A 26,597-nucleotide genomic window follows, 5' to 3' on the forward strand; every position below is an offset into this window, starting at 1 on the left:
ATTTCTTCAACAAAAGGGTTGTCAGGCATTGGACCAGGCTGCCCAGGGAAGCGGTGGAGTCCCCGTCCCTGGCAGTATTTAAAGGATGCATAGATGTGGCTCTTAGGGACGTGGTTTAGTGGTAGACTTGGCAGTGTTGGGTTAACGGTTTGACTCGATGATCTTAAAGGTCCTTTCCAACCTAAATGACTCTATGAGTAATCCAGCTAAGATGTTGCTAGCACGAGTAGGCTTAGAGAACATCTCTGGGCTATTCTCCCTTTGCATACCCACACAGGACTGCCTCAGATGCCTCTTCTTACTTACACCATCAACTACTCATTTCTACCTTCTCAGTGCATTTTCCAACTAATTTTGCATCCAACTTTTAGCATTTTCACTTCTTCCGTGCTTCCTTATTTGGTTTATGAGAACATTGTGTGCAACAGAGTAAAAACAGTAAGTATTAAAGTCAAGATATGTCTTATCCACTTTATACATACTTGACAAGGCAACCTGGCAACTGTTCTGGTGTCCAAAACTCATTACAGATTGCACATATTCTGTATTTTTGGTCAGATTTCTTCAATATAGAACATTACCATGCTGTCTGTTAGTATTTCTATATGAAATACAAATCTGGACTACAGATTAGGATCAGAGAATCTTACACCCAGTGTAAGGAGGATTTTGCTGAAGCACAGAGGGATGTCAGGAGTGACCCAGAGCATAACACGCACCTTCTGCTCATGTGGACTTCTAGTGGCATCTGATGATGGCAATTACACTCATGCTTCCACTGCAGTGTGGGTGGACATATTCCAAACGTACTTTGCTGTGTAATGACCTCAAAAAGTACCAATGGAGGGAGTCAGGATGTAGCACTGCCCCTGCAGAAGTGCTTTGGGGGCTTCAGAAAGCTAACTTCTCTTCCCCACCCTTCCATTACCAAAAGCTGCAACATTTACCATTTACACCTACAATTTACATGCTTTGGGCCACCAAATTACATTGAGCACAGCAGCCTGAAACCCAGCATAGCTCCCCGATACATGGGAAGTTGGTGGATCCATCCTCCTCTGAATAACCAGCCTTGGCCACATGAAAAGCGTGGCCAGCTCACTATTCTGTCTCTGAGAGCAGGCTGGGATGGATGCTTAAATAAGAATATAAGAATAGGTCAAGAATACGGAGATCCTTCCCCATGAATATATCCTCCCAGCTCCCAGCAACATACAGCTTAAGAATTTATTGAGTCAAATCTTTAAAGATCCGCCCCCCCCCAATTTTCTGACATCTTTTTGAGCACATCTACACTTCAGACATTCACAACGTCCCATGCGGCTGTGAGGATGGAGCTCCCACCTCCATGGCTGCAGAGAAAAGCCTGAGCAAAGTTTGGGAGCCAGAAACTCATTTTGGCTCTTCTCAGATACTGCCCACATGGTCCCACACAAGCTCCCCCTACGTGTATAGTAAAACTAACATGATTTGCCACTTTTTCAAGGGATAAAAAGACTAGTTAAAACATTTTGGCTGGTCAGAACAAGAACCAGAACAAAGGCTGGTTCTGTCTGGGATGGTAGTGCTGCTGATACCCTGTATTAGCTGGAGGATGTGACAGGGTAGAAGAGGAGTCAGCTGAATCTAATCTTTTATTCAGATCTGCAAGCCTGACAGCTCTCACCACTTGCCAGCTGGTGACAGGTACATTTAGAAAGAAAAAAATAAATCTTTTTTTGACATCCTCGCTTCTCTAACAAAGGAGCTATTTAAAAATTCAGCATGCTCCCTTGGAAAGCTTTAAATAGTTTCTGAATGTAACTGGCATTATGCTGTAACCCAATATTAAATAGTTTTGGGGAGGAATTGTTTAAATTGTTGAGGAAAACCTACATTTAAGTGTTACAAAGGAAAGGATGTGCTGCTATCTGGGGGAGGCACAGGGCTGTCACGTAGAAGGTTCTGGCCACCGCTAGTTTTCCTGGATCTGGACAAGTAACCAGAAAAGGTCCCTACCTCAGTCGGGAATGAAGAACACTGTTATCTTCACTGCACCATATCCTCTCTTTACACAACTTGAAGACATCTTGTCCTAATCATCCAGGCAGTATCAGGCTGGATGTAGTCTGCAGCTGCCAAAAGTTGGGAGAGTTTTGAGCTCTGAAGCCTCTGCTCTCCAAGCTCTCGCATGACCAGAAAATATGAAGTGAGAACAGAAGAGGAAGGGATAGGCACAGAGCAGGATTTCAGTTTGACATTTAAAATTACTTTCCTTTATGGATCATCAGAAATCTGTCAATCTCCTGTAATATTTTAAAATAAAAGCAGATCAAGCCAGAACCTCAGCAGATTTTTATTCACACTGAATAAATGTGCTATTCACTGCAGTAAGAAATTTAGTGTCCTGTTCAGCCTCCCCTTCCAGTATTTAGCATCCAGTGGTCACAGTGTGACTTCAAGCATTGCTCAGCTCTGCAAATACTGACTAGACAACAGAGAAATATTTCTTGCACTTAAAATCTGTTATTTTCTAGCAGGAATCATTACTCGGGCTCTCAATATGAACCCGAAAGCCACTATCAGATGCAGCAGTAATTAATTAACAACTAACAGTTTTCCAAAGTCATATTCCATGGAAAGCCACACTGGTAACAGCTTCTGATCCACAGCTATTCCCTTTTGTTTTCTTCTAAAATGTTTACTTACCCAAAGGGATTGCTGTGGAGAAACACTTTGCAGGTGAAAGCAACACACATTCAGACACAACCCAGGGAATAAGGCAGCTGAATGCCTGCTCTTAACTACTTAAAAAAAATTCCCTGTCACCATTAATAGGCTGGTGATGGGAGTAAGAGAAAAGAAAAAGATTGGTTGATGATGAAAATCTGCTTTTTCTCCCCTGAAAGACTGAATTGTAACAAGGGGCAGTTAAGAGAAGCTGACGCTGTACTTCCTTAGGGGAGTGAAAGATGCGCCACAGGTTGGGAATTCCTTACCAGACGCATCCCAAATCCCACTCTGGCTCTGACGAGTTAAAGAGGTTGCCCAGAATAAGCCACAGTGGAGGCCCAGAAAATAAGGGAGAAAATTCAACATTTTAATACTTTCTAAAAGAAACTGATAATGAATATTTTCTACCTCTCAAAAGGATAAAGAGATCAAATAACAACGTGTAAGCATCCTTTAAATAATGTATCACTCACCAGATCTATATTTTGCATTATGTCCTGGAAGGAAGGGTGAGTTCGAAACTGCTCAAACAGATCCCGCTTGTAAAGCAGCGCATACACCAAGTTTGGGTTGTGATGAAGAGAATTTGTCAGGCAGGAGTTGATGATCTCCAACATCATTCGGATTACTTCCTCGATCACATTCAGGTCTTGCGCCTTTAAGAAAGGAATAAAAGGTTAGTGTGCCCTTTTCCGTTGTAAAATATATTAGGTAATAAAGACAGAGCACAGGTAATTATTACTAATGGAGCTATTAGGTGGTTAACGTCTCAATGGTGAGCAAATCTGGCATGCCTGTATCGGGAAAGAGATCTGTTTTCTCCTGTAATAACCAAAATTTTAACCGAAATGCATTGCACTCTAGTATTCAGCTTCATAGCTTGATTCTCTCAACAGGAGCCATCTTCTCATGCCAAAAAGCATTAACATATTGTAGCCAGCCAAATTCACTAAGGGTTAAGTGAACTTAAGTCTTTTCAACCCTTCCTATGCTAAGTAAAAGCACTTCAGCATACATTTAATTTCATATATTTTCTGTTGAGCCCCTGCTTGGGGAGGAGGGATAGGGAGAAAAAGAAAGAAAAAAAAAAAAATCAGACAAAAAGTGGCTGGTGAAAGAGAAAAGCAAAGACAGGAGAAGGAAAACTGACTGGGATCAAACCCCATTCCACCTTGAACATTTGCCACCGTTCTCCAGACTTTGTCCTTGGCCTTTTTTTTTTTTTTCCCCCCATATTTTTTTGGCAATGAAGAATACTTGTAATAAATGAAAAAAGAAATCTCCTTTTGTAAGTGCACTAAGCCTTAATGCTCAAGATAAACTTGTAGAGCTTTTCACCTTGCCTTTGACAAAGCATTCCTGATGATTTTGAAACTCAAACTTTCTAAGCTAGCATGCGAATCCCTGCTAGCCTTCTGGATTTCTCTCCTTGGGCTGCACATCAGGATATGCCCGATATGGTTGTTGAGACCGGAGAGCTGTCTGTCCTCCCTTGGGGTAGGGTAAAAAAGGCAAATCTACTTTGTTCGTATCGTTAGGTCTCTCCACCACATCAAACGTTGGACCATGAGACTTTACAGGTCTGGCAAGAATGTGAATCATACCAAACCGGCTTGAGTTTTTCAGCTTAGTATGAACACTGAAACCACTGGCATTTCCTTTTGCCAACTGCCTACAAAGCAGTCGTTTTTCCGAGTTATCATAAGGCACTTAAATACTTCATAACGAGGCTGTATTTGCAACAGCATTTTCTTGGACTTTCAGTCAATCCGTACATAGCTGAGTTATTTTCTACTATAAGGTAATGTTGTAGGAATCGTCACTTGTCAGATACATGCTCTTACCAAAGCAGAACAGAATATGGGAACTTGTCATAACCCTGGTTAGACTCATATAAAGAGCAAAATTCTTTGCTACCGCTTTGTTCTGGCTACTTTCAGTAGGAAGCAAAGATACATTTCTTCCTGCAAGCGTCGATACGGCCCTGCAGAAGGCAGCATCATTCCTCTGACCTGCTCCTTCATCTCTTCCATGGTGCTGAGGACCGTGGAGAAGGGAGTGCCCATCCTCACACTGCTGCCGAAACACAGCAGCACCCCTCTAATCCGGTTATCCCCAGCACTTGTCTTCTGCATGTACAAAGGAGATTTAAGGGATGAAAGCCTTTTGAAATTCTTGTTTGAAGAACAATATTTGGTACACACGCTACAATGAAATTTTCTTCTTTAGCAATGATGCCTGACTGACTGTGGAGGTTACAGATTTTTTTTTTTCTGAATGTGAGGCTCTCCTCCTTTTTTTTTAATAGCTTTGTCTCAGCCACCTGAATAACCGTTGTAGCGTAGCTCACAATGTTGGCAGAAACCCTTGCAAAGCTGAGCACCGCAGCTACTTAGTCTGTCAATGGGATCGCATTCTTCTGTGACAGAAACAATCCTTGCATTCAAAACACAGGTGGTTCCTCCGTCTGTATTTCCTATAAAATAGCATCCCAGTTAGATGCTATGAAATGTGTATAATGCAAAATACTAGACAAAACCTGAAATAATTGCTTCAGCTGCAATCTGAAGAAAAAGCCAGATCTAGCTAACTCATCTGTGGAGTGGTACGTGCCTATCAACTTGGATTTAATTCAGAATATGGTATATTATGGTGGCTTTTAAAAAGCCCTGAGCATCGGCATAATTCTGTCCCCAGTGCAGCAGGATGACCTGGTGACTGAGACACTAGCCTAAAATACAGAATGCATTGCTTTTGCAGAAACATTATAATTCAGGATCAAGCGAAATCTATCCAGTTACCAGAAAGGTAACAAGTCACACAATTGCTTTTCAAAAACTAAATGCTTTTTAATGAAATATGTTCACCTGAAAACCCAGGCATACAGCTAGTTTAAACAGAAAACATTGCTAACCATTTCCAAACGTGTTATTTCAAGAAAAGGCAGACTCTGCTATTGGTCAGCTTCAAACAATTAGAAGTTACCAGAGGTTATTGCTCAATAATCATATTTAAAGTTTTTAGAAGCTGATGGACAGAACCAGCCATCTGTTTTTCAGCTACAGTGTTTGAGGTGAAGAATCTGGGACCCAAACGAAGAAAACCAGGAGCTGCAGTGAAGATTTTTACCCATAACTGACTATACCAAAAAAATAATTTATAGGAGGAACGAGCTCCATAAAAGACAGAGAAGTAGGACTGAATCCTAGTATTGCATATATGTTATCTGGAGAGCTGTACGCTCCTATAATTAGCAATTAAAGCATTTGTAAAGGCTTAAAAGTTTTCAAAACAGGAAAAAACAAGCAGAAAGCCAAGGACAGCATTTGGATGAGACAATGGAGAAACGCTGTAAGAGCTGATAAAACGCTGTGTGCTTTTGTTGCTCTGTATCACCAGTATCAAGCTTCGGCCCCTCTGCATCTAGACATGGCGTCACGACAGATATAAATAAGGTTACAAAAACATTTTGCAGTTGAAGAGAAGTTTATCACCCTGCGTATTAACTTTCAGACCAGCTGAACACAGCTGAAAGGCTGAACGTGTATGGCCAAGACAAGGACTACCACATCATCCGCAGAAACCTTGTAAGACTATTTTTTAAACTGAACTAGCTGTTATATGAAAAGAAAAGACAGATATTGATTTTGGGGGGACAGGTAGACAAGTTTCAATCTATTGAACAGTACATTTAAAGGAGAGAGGAGTTAGAAGTAATGGCATTTTCCTATTGCTTACAATTGACAAATTCAATGTGGCATTCGCATTCAAAATTATTACAGTATTCCTTTAAAAAACAGGGCTCAGCTGCCTCTGTTGATACTGATGAGTACCAGTCCTCCCCCGCCTTTTTTTTTTGTTTATGCCCATAGAAATAATTAAACCCATCATTAAAAGAAATGCGGAAGCTAAAGCTTGGTACCAACTTCCTGAGACTGAAATCGTGCCTACAAAAGGGATGGGAATGTAGGCACAACACTAACATTATTGTGGGTAATCCTACGTAACCACCTCATGGTTCCTTCTCAGGATAGGAATTAAATGTGGTAGTTTTTTGCAAAGATTTTCATTTTTAACGCAAAAAGCCAGATGCTTGGTCATGTTCTAGTTGCACAAGGAACAAACCAGCAGCGACAGCTACAGGAGATCCAGGTACAGTCTGGGTAGGCTGGGTCTCTTTTGTTAAAAGAAAAAGGAACAAACAAGTGATAATGCCAGAGAAAAGAGAATGGAAACAAGCTGAGACGATGCAGAGGAAAACAGGACGAGCACAAGAATGAGAACATTATCTGGAGAAAAATAATTTGAGTTTGATAAACACTAATAAGGAACACACAAACGTGCAAAGCCGAGGCAAACTACGGGCAGAGCTGGATGTTCTCACCTCTGACCATCCTGGAATACTGTTGCTTTCCTTACTGCAATATAATTAATAATTAGCATGACATCCTCCAGGGCAAAGGCTTCCAGAGAATTCAATACTTACTGCTGGAAAGACACTGATGTGTAAAAACAGTTGAAGGTATATGGCTTATAAAATATCAGAGAAGTGAAGCAGCCTAAAAGCCAAGCCCTGGGCAGATGCTTACAGTTTGGTTCCTTACAGGCATGGTTACCCACCAAAAAAAATAAAGCAGTTGAATCACTGTCAGCGGAGGATGCAAGACCTCAGCGTCACCAAAAACCTGCTTAATTTATGGTACCCATCTTCTGTTTCCTACACTGGAACATTCTGAGTGCTCATCCTTTTAATTTAATTTGACATTAAAGTGATTTTAATTTTTATCATAATAGAGAACTGATTTTAAAAGTTCTATTAGGAATGAATGCAAATCTCCAGCCTCTAAATGTTAGTAATTTTTAGGAGAAAAAGGGAGGCATGTCCATGTGTCATTCAGGTTAACTTTGCTTAACTATCCCTCACGGCTTGTACTGTCTAATAAAAAGCGAGACAAAATTATTCTGCCTTCTGCTTTCTAGTTTATATGGAAAATAACAGTTGGAAAATCAGAATTTCAGTCACTTGTGATGTTACGAAGAGACATTTCTACGCAAGGCTGGACACGAGGCTGTCTTTCATGATGCAATAAGCTTTGTATTAAGTTTTGGAGAAAGAAACACTTTTTTTAAGATGTCTCGTTGAAGCCATTTTCTCTGCGATTGCAGCCTGCGATCTCAGCAGCCCACTTCAGCCATCCTTTGGCGGCTGCATGAGATGTGTCATCACCCGATCTGAGTGCTCCTGTCCCCGCTTTGGCTCTGAGCCGCGGAGAAGCCCCTCACTTGAGCCTGGCTCATCTTTTGACCCTCGGTCCTGGGGACAGGCTACAAGCCGAGCGCTGCCCCGTTTCGGCATGGTACCCGGGGTATTTCATAGCACGGATGCCAGCTGGATGGTGCTAGATTTCTTCATGACATTCTGCATTTTTGACCATTTACCCAGAAAGATGGCAAAGATCTGCTGGACGCTCGGCTACAGCATCCCACCAGGGCCACGCAACCTGAGCTGGATTAACTGTTCAATTGCCAGCCACCAGTTACCAGCAGTGACAGTACAGCTGAAATCAAGGAAATATTGAAGTCTTGATTTCAGGGCGAGGAATGAAATAATTACAGTTTTCTTTAGGCTAAAAATTTAGCCTTTCAATACTTAAAGGGGGCTTAGAAGAAAGATGGGGACAGAGTTTTTAGTAGGGCCTGAAGCGGTAGGACAAGGGGTAATGGTTTTAAACTAAAAGAGGGGAGATTCAGACTAGACAGAAGGAAGAAATGTTTTACAATGAGGGTGGTGAGACACTGGCACAGGTTTTCCAGAGAGGCGGTAGATGCCCCATCCCTGGGAACATTCCAGGTCAGGTTGGACGGGGCTCTGAGCAACCTGATCTAGTGGAAGATGTCCCTGCTCATGGCAGGGGGGTTGGACGAGGTGACCTCTAAAGGTCCCTTCCAAGCCAAACTGTTCTGTGTATCTATCCTATGACTCTAAAAAACACTACTGCACAAACTTAAGTCTCATATCATGTCCACATGATGTATCATAATATGATTAAATATTTATTTATTGCGAGCTCAAATTCACTTAAATGCAACAATTTTTTTTTCATCCCATTTTTACGTGGATATATAGTAATCTGCAATCCAAAGCAACAAGTAATTGTAAGCCTAACCACGTCTACTTTTCAACTTTTTTAAAAATCAGAGATCTAACAGAGCAACTTTTCCTTCACGGCAAGATCCACATGAATGATGCTATGCAGCATACAATACGTGTATACATCCAGGACACTACTGCTTACTAAAAAAACCCCACTTCTCACCGTGCATTCACACCGCAGCAATTTTCCAGCCAAATGATACTTTCAGCTAAATAACTGCTAGGGGTTTCTGCCTGTTGAAATGGCATGACGACGACTGCTATCAAAAAGGCAGTTATACAGTTAGCACAATCTGAGCAGGAAGAAGCTTATCTGCCTAAAAAAACAAAACCCGAGCAGGGATGGGTAATGCAATATGCTACAACTGCACAATGTAAATAGGGTAAAAAAAAAAAAAACAAACCAGGAAAGGCACACTGTAGTGAAGTCTTTATCCAAAGAAACCTGATGAAATAAAGTGGAAATGTCACCTATAATAGCAGAAGAAATACATGATGGAAATGCAGGCTGACAAAGAAACATGTTCAAACACAATTCTGAACTTACTGCTTATGACAATGAATGGCTTTTAGCGAGTGGTATCTTGCTGCAGGTAATAGGATGCCTTGACATTTGAATTTTCAAATGTGCAAGTTTCTTTATGTTGAAGCTCGGTGGCTTTAGTTCACAATTACTGACACTGCAGGCCCCTCTCCAGCAGAGCGAGGAGCGCATACAGCACGCAAAAGCTGTAAAGAAACTACTTAAAGGAGCTTTAGCTCGAGATGCTTTAATAGTTTCCGTCCTAACAACTCCAGAACTCAAAGCAGCAAACCCATCTCTGACTTTCCACTTTCCCAGCTAGCTCTGACTGCCCCCTCAAGGTCATTTGCTCCCTTTGCCTCTCTCTACAAGTTCAGTCCTCCTCTCCCAGCTAGGTAGCATGGAGGAAGAGTCAGAGGAAGGTGCAGGTACACAGAGCAAGCAGCGGGTACGGGACTCTGGGTACCATTGCGTCACGTCCGTGTTGCTGCATCCATGCGGTGGGGACCACCCATCCTCACATCTGAAGCTGAAGGCTACCATATGGATGAGGGAACAGAGAGAGGGAAGGTGAGGGTGAAGGTTGAGCGGGCAACCTTAATTATGGCTTTTCTTCATTCTGAGCCCTTACCCGCGATGCCTCGCTATAATTCTTCACGTGTAATATTTTCAGTGAGATTCCCCTCCAAAATATAATTTGCAAACATGAAACATAAAAACTTGTAATCCTAAACAACTACTTCCTTCATGACGCAGATATGACTTTAAAGGCATTTTGTCAACAATGGAAAACAAAAGGATGCACGCACCATATACGTAACACTTATCAAAAAGACTAAGAATGCCAAATTAACCCCAAACAGACAGCTCCTGCCATTCTTCTTTTTACCAGGGAGAAACAAGGAGGAAAAATTTGGTAAACTGTTCCAGACCCATCAGCCACATCCACAAAAAGTCTAGATGAACGGACAGCTTCAGTTCATTTTCTGTTACATTTTTTTCAGCTAGCTTTATACATGCCAAGGAATACTTCAAATGATTATGTTTTTGGACATTCAGTAGTTAGCTCTTCCTTGCCTGCCTCTAACGCAGCCATTATAAACTCCACGGTGATGTACTCTTTTGTATGGAATAGACAAATTGGCACTCCAGGGAATTTCACCTTGATAACACAATTTAAGAGCATCCACAATTATAATGATGTAAACTTCCCTTTCCTCTTTACAGGGGAATTTCTACAGTTAAATAGTTTCAAATAATTTACTTTATTTTTAGTTACTTTAAGAGAAGCATATGTATCTTGTTTGTATTAGCTTTGGGGAGCTTCCAAGAAAGCTGTCTGAATTTCCTGCATTTTCAGCAGAAAATAAAACCTTCAACAAAATAAACTCGCTCTGCCAAAGGATTGGAAGAGCAGAGGGGAAAGAAGGAAGCGCACAAGAAACCTGCTCTTACATTTAATGCGCAAACGAACTTCCAAGCCAAGCCTTTAGTGACAGAAATCTTATCTTCATCTATTTTACTGGCATATACTCTTTTGCAGTTCTATTTCAAACCCAGATAACTTTTGGCCATAATGCTGAATTGTGGGAAAGTAGGTATTAAGTGAAAAATTGCAGGGCTTATGGTGAATATAACCTCAAAAACTAACCGTGGCATCTCTGATCACTGCTTAGAAATGAAAGTAGAGGTGTCACACCGGGAGCAAAGTTTGTTGCCAGATACTGTAACTAAATAAAAATACCATCCTGACGCTCACTATCGTTGCCTTCCCGAATAACCGAATAAGCTGAAAGAGCAGATTTTCAGCAATGTCCCACCATTTTGTCAAGCCAGCCCATGGGGTAACGCAACATTTCCCGAGAGAAACACAACACTTTCAGCCCGTATCGTGACGCAAACCTCCGGGACAGCCTGTGACAAGGCTACACTAGAGGAAATGCCGTGGTAGCGTGTCCTGTCCCTGAGAAAACAGCCTGGGAACACTTCGCTCCAAGGGAAAAGAAGCCGAACGACACCTGCCAAGGTACCAAGCCCAACTGCTTCGATCCTCCAAAGACCTGTTTGCCCCAGGGTTTGACTTCAGTAGCCACTGATCAAGAAAATACAAAGCTGTTTCTGAGGACATGGATATATCTGAGTGAAGGTACAATTCCTTTATTGGTACTTCTCAAGCGACTTCACCGTACCACATTTATTATTCGGCCAACCTACAGCTAATCCACAACTCATCACTCGGCCATATCTTCACCTTCATCTCTTCTTCCATCCATGCACTTGCTACTTTTCAAATTTCAATCCTAAAACACTTCACACTGAAATACTTTATCTTCTATCTCCCTACAAAGTCAGGCTCCCAAATCAATCAAAAATTTCTAGACATTGGCCTAAATTCCCTCAGTGCTTTACTGATTCTTGGTGATGCTTCACTCTCATAGCCCTGTGCCCATTTTACCTGTTTACTGAGGATTTTACAATTGGGAAATCTTTTAGTTTATTTAATTCTTGTACTGCATATCCCTGTGTGATATTAATAGTGGCACGAGGAGTTAACTGGCAAACAGTTTTAGCGGAGTAACTCCTTCACTGAATGAACACTGAAGTACATTCTCTCGTTTTAGACAGGATCTCTGTTGGCAGCATGGCAAAACTTCAGTCGGAAGGACAGATGTTGACTCCACTTGCCGAACCTACAGTCTGGTTATTATGGAGATATGACCTAAAGGTGTTTCGCTTCCCAGGGGGATGCTACAACTACTAAGGTATTCTGCAAGTAAGGCTCCTGTGCTTTAAAAGGAAAGAACGAGCACCCATCTGGATCCAAAAGGATGGAGAGACACCTAAGTGCAGGAGAGATGTGGATTTTGGCATTTTTCTGAGGGTGGGATTCAGTATCACAACTGCAGAAGGTGTTCAGTTCCAGAGAACAGGACTGTAGATAGTCCTCTCTGGCATTTCATCCCGGTGTCCCAGCTCTTCCAAACTCCATTCTTGGGAACCTCCCATCTAATTCAAGTGCTGAATTCCACCTTGGAAAGCAAAGGGCTAACAAGTTTCCTTCTCCAGTAATTTCCTAAGATGGCAAAACGACAAATCAAATCAAGTAAAATGCTTTTCACCCCAACTGGTTTAGAAAAAGTAAATGACTATGGAAGGCATTTACTCAAGGTCAAGCTTCAGAGGTTGGTCTAAGCCGACTGAGAAGCTCCAGCATAAGGGGATCCACCACAGTTTCCAAAATACCTGATATTCACCAGCTAGGGGCTCCAACACAATCCATACAAGAACACAGTATTTCCAACACTGTCCATGCAAGAACACAGTATTTCCAAACCACATGCAACCATGACAACAAAATGCAAATAGTATTTAGTAGAACTAAACCCAATCATTTTCTAAGGTCCCACAAAACCTGGGAAGCAACTGCTGCTAGGAAAATGACAATGTTCATACTAAAAAAATTAAAGTTAAAACTGTGAATCCATATTCTTCTCAAATCATGCCTGAAATAATAATGAAGTTTTCCTGCTGTTAAAAGGAAATGGAGAATTCTCTATTTCTCCTTGAAACTGAGCAGTATTCCCTAGAGGTATGGGAAGATTTTGTTTAGTTTGACTGGTAGAACAGGAAAGGACAAGTTCCATACGCAGCCCCAACTCCAACATACAAAGGTAAATAGATCATCATGATACAGGCTTTAATTAACAGAACCTGTCTACCTTGAGTACAGTTCAAGGACTTTAAAGATGTTACTCAAGTGAAAAAGTTTCTGATTCCAGCACTACACATGCAGCTTAGCTGTAAAATGTCACCAGCAAAACTGTTCGGAGGTGTTATGCAGTAATTACTGCTACATGAACTGAAACTTCGACACTTCCTAATTCTTTTTTTTTTAAATTGCATGGCAGGTCTTATATAACACACACATAAAGTTTCGCATTTTTGCATTTAATATGTAAGCGTTACTTAATAAAACCTCTAGACCTAAAAGTGTATTCGTTAAAGATGACTTCTGATGAACCTCTTAACACTTTTTCCAGGCGGGGTACAGTTGCTAACATATGTGCTGATGTTTGTGCTTTAGTATGTACTTAAGTCCAGATTTAAGAATCCTTACCATATCTTTAATGCTTGTTTGAATGGGTTCTTATCCCTTTTTATCCTATGTGATGTTTAGCTGAAGTATAGAAGCCCTTATTTCTATCATGAAGAATATGATGAAAAAACACTGCATGTTGCAAACAGAGAGAAGACCAATTAGCAATTTCAACCGAACAGTTTTCTTCACATTTTCCTTTCACACCTCCCAAACTTTCCTCCATACAGTACATCACAGTTATAGGAATGTAATTCATCCACCAGTTCCTTATAGCCCCAGCATCATCTCTGCCTATATTATCAACTATTTTCTTCACCCTTGGTATTACATTTGGCAGTAACAGCTATGACACTCATTGCAAAATATATATACATCTAAGAGCAATTTTCCAACGAACCAACTGCTGTCATTCAAGAAAATCACTCAGTGCTACAAATTTTGCAGACCTATCTTCAGTGTCTAAGCTATTTTAATTGAGAAAGTATCAAAACTAACTGAATAAATACCAATTCCTCACTAAAGCTGTCAACTGCACAGAAGCTGAAGTCAGAAGTTCTCCATTGGTTCCTCACTGATTAGATCCTGTGGTTCAGAATCTTTGCTGTGACATTTCAAAACCATCGATGCCTTGGAACTATGACAACCGTCTTCCACTGAAAGTACCACTCTGAATAATTTTGACCCTACTTAAGAGAAGAAACATCACAAGCGAGACTGTAGAATCCAAGTCCTCAATAATAAACATGGACTGCATCAAGTTTCCATAATTTGCAGACCATCCAAGCAGAAGATCTTCTGGTCCTGATGACGCACAGGATGTCAGTGGAAAAAGTCAGTGCTACTCTCCACACACTCAGCAGCCAAAAGACTCTGTATTCTTGCCCTTAGGGTGAAAACTGCTATTGAAATTATTGTCGGAGGCATAAGAAAGTCAGGAGGAGTTTGCAGACCAGACATTTCCATCATTACAGTTTGGGGAATGTCAAGGAGGCAAGCGAAGCGGTGTTACTGCTGAGACCACCCAGCATTCCTCCTGTGCCTCAGCAGCATAAGTCTCCTGCTTTGCTCAAACAAGAAAAATCACTGCAAAGGTAAACTGAGTTGAGTAAGACATTAATAGAAAACTCACCACAAAATAGAAAAAAAACCCAACCTATGGACTGCCTCCTGACAGTATTAGCCACATTTAAAAATAATAATCATCATCATCATCAAAAAGAGGTTGATTTAACCCATTGCTGTTCTTCCAGAAGGTGCCAATGTGCACAGAGAAAACTTCTGATGATGGTGCAGTATTCTTTGCATGTTGTAGCTCCTTAAATACTAGCAGCACATGATTATCAGGTCCCAGATAATCGACACTTGATAAGGGATTACAGTACAAGATTCCCAAACTGTTGTGAGCAGGAATATGCTGCTTTACAGCCATCATTTTACCCCAGAGCTGATGATAAATCATGAAGAGTGCTTTCATTTCTTCTGATATATTAAGATACAGCAGCATGGTTAGAAAAGTAATTCAGAAATTATGAGACCACTTGGCATACATACTATACTAATTCTTTCATATTTTGAAAATTAAAGGGGATAGATAAACAAAGATGTGAGAAACCTATCATATTAAAAAGAAAACCTGCATTATTGATCTTTTAAGTGGTTTGCAGTCTAAAGGATCTATAGGTAAGCCCTTTTAAAATATAATAAAGTATAAGAACGTGTTTTTATTTGTTTTCCTCTTATCTTACCATCTCTTCAAAACTAGTCACTGTCACTAGTAGTATCATTTATTCTATTAAGATGGGCCTGAAAAACCTCCATAACCAAATTTCAGGAACAGCTCTCCAGCTGAACAAAATGCAAATAGGAAGGAGATGAGAACTAGCCTTTTGAGAGCTGATAGCACGCAAACCAAATAAATGGAGTAACCTTTAGATTAAATGTTGTTTTTACTACATACCATCTTATTTTTCAAGTGCATTCCCCTGGATGCTGCATCAGTTCTGATAAACACAGAAGCTGATGACCACTGCTCTGCTTCCTGCCGAATGGTCTGGAAGCACACAGCAAATGTAGCCTGAATGCTGAAAAATGAACCTTTAACTGAGATGCAGAAACCCCGAAACTCAGAGAAAATAATTCTAGAAGGCTGTGTACACAGGTACCCATTCCAAAATGAAGTATAAGCAACAGATGACATTTTTTCAAATGCTGAGGAAAACCACTCTTGATAGAAATATGGAAAAAACAAATAAAATTTGCTGAAATATTTATGAAGTCTCATCTATTTGGGGACAAAACTTAAATTTTATGTTGCCTGGTTCATTAAGCACTGCAGTGCCGGACATTGGCAAGGTAAGAGATCACTGTGTTTGAAAGACAGAGAAGCACTTAGGTATTTTGTACATCCATCCTGGAGTCAGTCAACTGTTCCTCACCAAAATCCTGTAAGCAATTATGATCGTTTACCTATAAATTAAACTAAGTTTTCTAAGGAATTCTAATAAACAGAGTCCACCACAAGGTAAGATGGCTAATTTATTGTGGAAAAATAATGTTATATTTCAGAAAAATTCAATGAACCTTTTTCCCACGGGAATGTGACATGACTTCCTATGGTCTTGATTTATCAAAATCTAAAAAGATCACTGTGGGAATAGGAAAACTTATTATTTGTTCAGATAACAATTATTTTTTTCTCTGCATTGAGTAAGCATCTGATTTCTTTGCAAGTGCCACGGATAAGTTGCTGGTGAGTAGCTTAAAGACCTGCCTTCAGGAACTGCAACATCCATTCTCTTTTCAGTTTATCCGGAGGGAAGAGATATACCTATGATTTTTATTCCTATTGCAATGAAAAAATTAAATCTAACCTGTAACATTACAATCCATCTTCTCTTTTCCCAAATAAGATGGTTGGTTTTTGTTGTTAGTAAACAGATTCTTTAAGCTCAAGAGTTTGGGTTAGCACGCACACAAGCGCTGGAGTGGAACAGGCTCTGTACACGCTGTACCAGCTTGATATCAAGAAAAATGCAGCAGAACACAGTGTCTTTGAAGAAGATGTCATACACTTCAGTAGCAGGCCACAGCTCACTCAGCTTGGGCTCAAGCCTAAATATGTGCAAGAGCAGTTCTGGAAAACCTCCACCACATTCCAGTAACACATCTGAAGGGCAATTAAAAAAAAAAAAAAAATCTTACTTGTCTCAACTTTGTTTCAGAGCAGCATAGGCAATCACAGACATCTCCCAACAGCGTTGGGGATAAGAATATAGCGGGATTAAATAATGGTAATATTAGAGTCTTTTCTTGTTATGAATGCTTTAAAAGATGCTTCCCTGAAACGGCTTTATGTTTGGTATTTCACTGGCAGAAAACAGATGTAGTATGTAACTATGAGCTTTTTTTTAATAAAAATTTCTTTCCCCCTTGAAAAACCTTAGAAAATTTTATGTTGGTATAAATCAAGAAAAAAAGAAGTATTTATTTATGTGTTAATCCCAAACTTCTCCTGCTGTTGCTTTAAAATTAAAGCTGCAGGGTTAAACCCTCAAAAGCCAGACATCAGATTGAAAGCACAGGCTTCCCCTTATTCTAATGTGTATGTGTTAAGATACAATTTAATTACAAGTTCACATAACTATCATCACACAGAGTCCTCTAACCATCATGTTTGTATCCAATTCCTAGCATGTTAAGAATTGATACTTTTTGTCCAATTTCTGGGTTATTGCTTCTGTAATTAACCAATTCTGTGGAAGAATTCCTATTTACAAAAACTGATTTAGCATATGAAATGCGCAATGCATTCCCCTATCTCACTTAGTTCCTAAACTACAAAGAAATTAGAAACTTAAGAGAAATCACTGGTTACATGAAAGTGAAATAAAAGTTTATCTTTCAAGTTACGTCTGTGAAAAATATTAGGGTGACTTTATAGAATTCAATGAACACAAAAACCAGAGATTCTTCTAAATTTCTGTTTCTTCTAAATACACTCTTCACATGTTTTGACAGGTTTTCCACAAAGTTATTTCACAGAGAACAAGAATCCACCACTGTCAAGGGGGATAAACAAAATTGAAATTCTCTAGTCTACATTTCTTTAATGCTGCTTTTCAGGCCAGGTGATGAGGAAATCAGTTTTCAGTAAGTCGCTTAGTCTGTGCCATGTGATGCTTCTTACATGCAGCAGGAGAGGAACCAGCCCTGCCAGGGTATTTCTGGGTTTGAATTTCTGCCTGTATCAACTATTTTCCTTGTCCAACCCTTTTTCTTTTTCACTTCATACACCAAGGCTGTCTTTCAATCTTATTTGACTCATTCTCTTTAAACTATTCTCCTTTCCTTCATCCCATCATTCGGTCCCTTGGCCACCCAACTGCCAATTAACAGCAGTTGCATGACATTATAAGTAATACGAACAACAGCCATTAGTGGGAGAATTGCCCTCAGCGAGACATTGCGATAATGTTGTTCAGGGGGATAATACCTCTCCAGGAAGATAAATTTTAAGTTGATGGGACCACGCTTCTGTAACTTGGACACAGCTGAAATAAGCGTGGCTCTGCGGAGATCAAAGATGGTCCCGTTTTAACTTAATTTTCAGTTCAGACGGATTTGAGCAGCAATTTGCCAGGTGAACAATTTCGTACATGATTTTACAGCGCACTATCTTCCTCTTACCATCTTTTGCAAAATCACCAAGCCTTGATTTACCTTCATTTCTCTCATTTTCTCTGGCTGTCTTTAGATTCCTTCACTGCAAGTATCTACAATTTGGAATTGGAAAGATCTCTGTTATGCTACTTTTTTTTGTAACTGTTTATTGCCCTTCGAAATAAATGGATTGATTTTTTTAAAATAACAGCTAAAAGAGTTCTAGAAACTCACTAGTTAGTCCTTAAGTGTCCCTGTAAAAAATGAAGAGAAGTTGGAAATAGAAGGTGAAACATCAAAAAGTTCTCATGTTTCACCAATATCTCATATAGAAAAAGTAGCATAAAAAGATTCCAATTGCAATTAAGTATTTAGTACCAAACAGCCTAAAAGGGTCTGAACAGACTTCCTTCTGCATCCATTTCCTTTATTTTATATGGCTGCAAGTTTAAAAAAAGAATTACTGAGATGTTTATAACATATGGTAACATACTTCTGGTTTTTAAGCACTACATTTTTCAATCAAAACCTTGCTTTAGGAACATGAAAAGTTTGTTTTACTACATTGTTGAAATACATAGCAGTTACAAAAATAAATCCTACTCTTTGGAGAGCTACTGCACTGGGTTTCTGTTTGTCTACGGAGGTTTGACAGAGACAAACCATCCGGAGCCATCAACTTCTCCTGAAAAGCCCTGAACAACCCACTCGTGTGAAGGAGGCAGCCGGAAAAGTGTCTAAAGACCAAATCAGCAAAGACAGATGCTTCGGAAGATCAGTACTGTTACTTTTTTTTCATCCAAGCACTTCAAAATTTGTCATTAGTCTGAAATGTTGGCTTGCAAGGCAGTAATAAACAGTATTTACAGAGAGGCTTGTGAAGTCTTTCTCTTAATATATCACATATTCTATCTATAGCTTGTGGTGTATCACACCTCAGGCTCTTCTAAAATCCCGGTATTGCAGCAGGCTGCCAGCTCCCTCAAATGCAACACAAGTAGGTTCGGAGTAGAAAAATCAGCATACAAAATTCTACTGCTTAATTTGGGGAGACGTGAAGGGACCCTGAGATAGTGCTCATCCATTTCTAAAACAAGCTCTCGCATCTTCTTTTGCTTAATCGTCTTCTCTTTTAAGGACGCTCGTTTAAGTGGTCTTATAAAAAACATGTGTTTTGAATACAAAAATGCAAACAAATGCCATCGTTTACACCCTTTACTGCAAAATAACCACAATGCCCTAAACCTATATAACTATTGAAGGAGGAAAATAAGTACAAAATCATAATGTTCATGTTTGGTTTCCTTCAAATGTATGTAATGACCAAAATAACTGGCTTTTTAAAAGACTTCAGTAGGCGTTTGTATTGCTAATGTCAGAAGTTCTTCCCACTTCTTCAAATTTGTTCTCATATCTCAGAAATCTGAAGAATGGAAGATTTTCAATTAGATGATTATAAGATGCTGCTGCAACACTATTTTTTTTTTAAGGAATAGCAGTTGTCATCCTTATTTTCCCAAATATTGAGAATTTCTAAGTGAAATAAGGCTTAATGAAATCTATGTAACATGAATACCAGACGCTAACGAGACTTCTGTGGAACTTCTGAACGATGAAAGGACAACACCCTTTTGAAGAACATCTTCTTGATGCTCTTCAATATATTTGTCCAAAAATCCTTCAACCACAAGCATGTTGTTAAAGACACAACAATGCAAAGACCAACTGCTAATAACTATTAGTCCTTCATACTAATATACAGAAATTTAAACAGACCGAACTTCACCAACACCTTTATCACAGGATTTTAGGATAGTTCTTTCTGTTAGGAAAGGATAATTTATGCAGCATTTTCTCAGGAAAGTTTCCAATTCATTTCAAGGAAAGAACTGATTAAAAATTCAGACAGAACTGCAGAATTTGGCTATTACTCAATACAAAAGCTTGCTTTAGATTTGGGTTAGGTTGGTTATTTCAGTCTATTCAGAAATTGCTATTTTTTGATGATATAAAAATAGGGGGTTTAGGTAGGAGTAATATTCTTCAAACTAAAATATAACTCATCTGAAGGAGTGCATGACTAATATTTAGAAAATGTATTTATAGGCCTTTGGCTCAATACTGGAGTGGAGACAGGCATACCCAAGAATAACCTGATATTGAAAATGTTACTTCTACTCATAAGCCATCAACTCAGAGTAATCAAAAAGAAGGTAATTTACTGCAAAACAAGGCGATTCTCCTATTAAATGCAACTTAAATGACTAGAATCCACATACCATACAAAGCCCACTAAAATATTATATTGTTTTACCATATACTACCTTCAGTAAACAACATCCTAAAAATTTTTTCTCGTATAGTCGTGTTTTAAGTTCATTACAATAGACAACAAAAGGATCTAAAAATTCACACACACAAATGAACTTTTGTAGACTATTAACAATGCATGGCTAATGCAATCAAAAAATCTTATCAAGTTACTCAGCGACATATAAAAATGCAACAAAATATAGACAAAAAAGTATTGAAGAGACCTAGGCAGTGCTTTGGTGAAAAGCAGGTGCCTTCTGAGTTTTGAAGAAACATTATGGCAAAATAAACTACCTCAGCTTCCCTTCCCGCCCCCATCCTGTATTTGACAAATACGGACATCTCTCAATTAGGAGTCTTGATTTAATTTGGTAAAAATTTCCCATTCTGCCAACAGTGTATTCAATTCTACAGCTAAACAAGTAATACACATTTTGTACATTCACAGCAGTTACCACTAAGCAGTATTTTTACAGACTACCAGCTAAACAACGTTAATTGCATCACACTAACTCTATTATGGCTGACCAGTTTATTTGGAAGTGGAGTTAATTTCATTTCTGCATCATTACTAAAGTCATCAGATGATCGCAGGGAAGACTTCCTACTTCTTCACCATAGCACGCATTTATAGGAAAACACTTATGTCTGGTGGCAGAGCTCAGCATTAAACCAGTTCTTTAGATAATTAAAAAAACATCAGACAGAGCTGCAGCATATCTAATGTAGTATTAGATATGTAAGCACAGAATATATTATAGGACCCCAAAACATCACAACATTTATTAACAGTTCAAATATTGTTCACAGTGATAGTAAATGAAATACTTGTTTTCTTCGCACTGGATAGGCTACAATCATTAACTGTTTTGCGTGGCATCCTTCATAAAAACATGTCTTCAGCCCAAGATCCCACAACCTTAACTGAAATACGAAACTATTACATGAAAAAACTCTGGTTAGTGCCATGAAAGGGACAGAAAAGAATTTATATGACAATGAAATGGTAGGTAAATGTCATGGATAAAAGATTTTAGTCTACAGCTGTTAATATTACATATTTCTATTCATTTTGCTTTAGTTGTTTAGCAAGGCCACGACTAAACTGCATATACTGAAAATGAGGCGGACTTCAGTCTTTTGAACCTATAGTACTATCATCTTTCATCCACTGTAATGTAACTGAATCCAGAAAATTTATAGATTTTAGAAAAGACAGCTAATACTGCAGTTCATAGACCTTATTTTACCTATTCGTTAGCAATTCCAAATTTCTAAGACAAATATGGAACCCCTACTTATAAAAGACAATTTCTTCCTAGGGAGTAAATGAAACAGGGAACCTTTTAACATCTACCCACGTATAGGAGGGAGATTAGGTTCGTTCTCTGTTGGAGAAACCAAAATGAAGGACTATTTATGAAGTACTTGCAGCTTTGAATATAATCAACTGTAATAACAAGATACAAGTTACAAAAAAAATTCTTTTTGTTGAAACCACTTTTGTAATACTGCTTTTTAATAACCCTCATAATGGCCGAATTAGAAGGACCCCAACTGAAGTCATTCATCCCACATAAAACAAACATTGCTTTTTCTTCTTAGCTTTGTTTTACAAGCTACATTATTTCCAGATGACGCTTGAGGGGCCTAAGAGCTTCAAGAATTAGATGCTTAAATAGACAGCTGCTTTCTATTTACCATATAAATCAAGGATAAATCAAAGAAGAATCTAAATATTGGACTTCATTTAGCCCATTGTGGAGCACAAACTGAGAAGGAAAAGAAAAAAGAAATATAGAAATCTCATCACCCAAATGCAAAGTTTAATTCTCGTTATTAAGATGAGAGAAAAACTCATCGACATGCACAGAATTCCAAGCCTCCATGTAACACCAGCTCCGCACAGCAGGTAGATTTAACTGGATTGGTAAGGAGCCAGGAAAAGAGTCACCTCTGATTGGGAACTCTCCCAGTACCACCAGGCTTTGCTACTGCAGACTTTATGTATATATATATATTTATATTTATATATTTATATTTTTATATATACATATATTCACGTGTGTGTATACATAGACACAGAGAGCTCATTGCATTCATATTCTTTACATTTTTCCCTTCAGACTGCCAACATGCATTTATTTCTATACCTTAACTAACAAAGAAACAGCAGATTTTGGACAGGGGCTTAAAGGACGGCTCTTCATATATTCACAGGAGTACATCTGTAAATATGCAAAGTCTAACACTGCACTACATTGTTTCTATCACTGACAAAATTCCTCCACCACCGAAGTGCTGGTTAAGTGACAGTCCTATATATGAAATAATTGAAGATATTGGCACTAAGTGGGATTATTTTTAGAATTTTCCCTAACACATTTAAGCTTCATCTGCATAGAACAATGCAATTTTTTATAGCCAAAATTTAGAAGGTAAAAAAAAGTTAAACTGAAGTGAATTTCAGAATTTTTCCCCATGTGGCTAGTGATCATCCTACCTACACTATTTTCTGTTAATATTATTCCATTAAAGCAACTGAAGGCTGCTGGTAAAATCCCCACGGATGGCAGAGAGAAGAACTCCCAGCAGACAGCAGCGTGGGGTGCTCAGAACCGTGACCCCTACCCTGGGTGTTGAGTGATTCTCAAAATGTGTTCCAAGGAGTTTTCATTGAACTACTAAGCCTTCACGCCCACCACCAGTAAACAAGAGTTTGGGCTCCTGCTGACATGAAATCCCTCGTCCCTGTGTTGCATTAGATGATGTTGAAATAAATTTAGAAACCAAATCAAAAGCTATGTATCCCCATACAGACTCAAGTGATGATGCGTGCCAAAGTATTTGAATCTAAAACTATTCCTACATTTGACTTTTATTTTCCTCAATTTTTGCATTAAGCAGTTATTTTTTTTTTCTTACATCAGCAAGAGAATTCTGAACTTCTGACATAAACTTGCCAAAATTAAAAATTGTCTATCTCCTTCTCTCTCCCCTCCCTCCCTAGAAATAGTTAAGGAGAATCCTCATTACCAGCTGCCGCATAACAAGTGTTGAAGTACTCGAAAATTGCAGCCAATGCTCTGAAAAGCTTAAAAAGCAACCGTTTGGGTAGATGGTAGCACCAACAACAGGTCTGATGTGCTACTTTCCAAGGGAAGTTAGGATGCCTCCAGTTATGCTGTTAAGTATCTATGATTTAACAAATTACATTAGGCTGTAATAAAATTACAAAGAAAATAATCAATATGTTTACTTAAGTAATTTGTCTTGATTTGAACTGAAAGAAGCAAAATTCTCAATTATTTTATTACCAGTGTTCTTGTTTGTTAAAAATTTTGGAGAATGTGCTTTCATTGAATGCAAGAAAGCAATAAAAAAAAAGACCTAACTAGATTTTTCCCATTTCTTCAAGTCTGGAGATACTCGCGGACAAGGACAACTTGACTGAAGTGTGATATTTCAAAACAGGTCATTGCTGCTATGAAAATAATGCTTAATAATAAAGCTTATTAAACAACTAGTAAATGAAGCAGCATGAGAACTGGTCTAACCAAAGCTCCTGTCTCCAAGCCAATGGTTTGATGACAGGGGGTTCTTCTCTCTTCCCCGCTGGCTCTTCCGTCCTGCTCCTGAATCCCATCGCGTTGACTACAGTTTAACAGGAAAAGGACCAGGAAAATGGTCCAGCCTTAATAAATGAAACAACTTGCCCTTTTCTTTTTTAAAGCCCAAAAAACCTCAATAAGAACAATATAAAAACCAACCAGGTCAGGTCCTTATTCTAGTTCACAGCAAGATACCTGCAGCTTTGGTGGTATACCAGACACCTGACCGTAGTCCGTGGCAGATACTCACAAAAAGACCATAGAAAACCTGGTAAAGGAAGATCCCCAGATCTTAGAAATTAAGAAATGCCCATCTCATCTAACCTCCATTTGCTCCCTTTGTGTGTATGCGTTACGGCACAGGCATACTGTGCCACGGCACCCCTCCGTCCTACGATGTTCACAATGGACAGGGCTCAACTCAAGACTGATGCTGCCTCCTTCCTTCCATAGCCTTCCTGGCCCTAAGAAGGAACACGGAGTATTTACCATAATTTGTTTTTCAAAGTCTTGTCCTCACAAATGAGCAGAAAGCCATGGAAAGGAAGACAAGACCATAAGCAACACCCAGAATAATTTTAGGTACAATTTAACCCTTGTGACCCAGGTACTATAAAAATTCACTTTTGGATTAGACAACACCGTAAGAAAAAAAATTTTATAAATTAAATTAATTGAATAAATAAAAAAAGAATTAAAATCGTGAGAAATACATTTTTAAAACACGTATTTGACTGATCTGAATGAAACCTATGGAGAGAATAGCCTGCTAAGCAATCCTCTTCCTCTTCTCTAGACATAAATTGAGGCAGAACAGGCAGTCTCGGTGCCATCCCTTTCTTTAGCTCCACGCTGGGATACAGAAGTAGAACAGGCTTCAGGACTTCAGACACTTAAGTTATTTCTGTTCCTAGATTCTTCACTCTTCTTACAGACAACACAAATACAGGCTTTCAGAAGCAGAGCATGCTGAAGTAAATGAAATCTGGCCTCAACTTTTATTTAGTCAAGCGCCTATGTCTCAGATTGAGCTGGAACATGAGCAATTTGCAGAAAAAAAAAAAAAAGCCATGCATAAAAGTATACATTCTTTCAAAATACAGGGCATGAACTTCAGTGATTTTACTCTCCCCTACAGCAATCTTTCCAACTGCTCTCCTCCCCTTCTTCCCTACGTCATACCAACAATAAAAGGGAAGAAATTCAGTGAAGTATCTAAGTCTCTGGGCTGCACTCCAGAGTGCTTCCCCAGCACTGCTCCATAAACTGCATTTCTCAGCTGTCTCCATCTGTAAGGGGATAACTTTGATCAGAGAGCACCTTGGGTCTTTCCTTAGCTGCAGTATGTAGTTCACATCCAGTAAGTTAAAAAGAAGTCCAAAATCTATGAAATAGATTTCAAGCACCAAATTCAAACACACACTGAAATATATACCTATATATACCCACATATATGTAAATACGTGCCTATGCGTGTGTGTGCATATATACATATTTATTTATATGTGCCCTTTTACAAAGATATGTGTGCATCATGCTGTTTTCTTTCCTCTGAACAGTGGGGATGGTAATTTGGTAATTTGTTTGTTTTCTTCTAGGGAGGAAAATACAAGGGTGTCTTTTCATAAATCATAGAACAGTTTGGGCTGAAGGGACCTGGAAAGATCATCTAGTCCAACTATCCCACAATGAGCAGGGACATCTTCAACGAAATATCAATATCCTCCTTCTGACAACAGGCTACATACAACTGTAGTCCCTGCATTAGGGACTCTATAAGTTAGTGTTAGAAATTTCAGCCCTATTCTCTAGGCATCTGAAGATGCCCGACAGTCATTTAACGAAGACCCCACAATGTCTCAGAGGTTATTTTCAAAATACAGAGTCTTCAGCAGCAGTTCCAGCTTATGGAGCCCCTGTACCCATAAACCCTGTCCCAAGCACTCACTCCAACCCCTCTGGGCTGTGATACCGCACGTTACGCAGAACTGTCTCATGATATGATATATGACGTGATAGATCTCAGGTATGAAAAGCCATCGTCTCCACCAAAGCAGCCTCCCGTTGCCCTGGAAGCCAAGTGAAGCACCATAGCTCTCCGAGACAGCTCAACAAAGAGCCATGAGACCACAGGAGGAATTCGAACACGTAGCGGTGGAATTGCTTAAGCTGGACCCTGGCATGACGGCGGCGTCAATCACCTCTGAGAAATACAGCCCCAAGAGCCTTATCAATCACAGTAGTCAGAAACGCTCAGTGCATCCAAAATCCTGCAAGTCCTCACCACCGTGGAAACCCATATACCAAGAACCCCTATTCCTTGAGAAGCAAACCCATGGGAAAGGGTCATCAAGTCCTCTCCAAGGGGTCTGAAGTCTTGGGGAGCTTTCAGTTGTTCATCCCCATGCAGATGAAAGAGCTTTATCCAGCTCGTGTATCACCTTACCAGGCAAAGAGAAGTGGGATCTCCTGCTCTTTAACCACAACCTAACTTGAGTGGGTTCTTGCTGAAATGTTTTACAAGTT

At 39.4% G+C, this 26,597-nt stretch overlaps 1 protein-coding gene across 4 annotated transcripts in view; it reads right to left on the bottom strand.

Moving 5' to 3' along the window:
- The window catches only part of DYM (dymeclin), a 219,045-nt gene that overhangs the window by 38,034 nt on the left and 154,414 nt on the right, over positions 1 to 26,597 (bottom strand). For all 4 annotated transcript variants that reach the window (XM_010583004.1, XM_010583005.1, XM_010583007.1 and 1 more), the window contains exon 15: positions 3,186 to 3,368. In XM_010583004.1, coding sequence (XP_010581306.1) covers positions 3,186 to 3,368 — 183 coding nt within the window. The remainder of the gene's footprint in view (positions 1 to 3,185; positions 3,369 to 26,597) is intronic.

Source organism: Haliaeetus leucocephalus, unplaced genomic scaffold, assembly GCF_000737465.1.
Source record: "Haliaeetus leucocephalus isolate CR32 unplaced genomic scaffold, Haliaeetus_leucocephalus-4.0 Scaffold866, whole genome shotgun sequence".
Classification (NCBI taxonomy): domain Eukaryota; kingdom Metazoa; phylum Chordata; class Aves; order Accipitriformes; family Accipitridae; genus Haliaeetus; species Haliaeetus leucocephalus.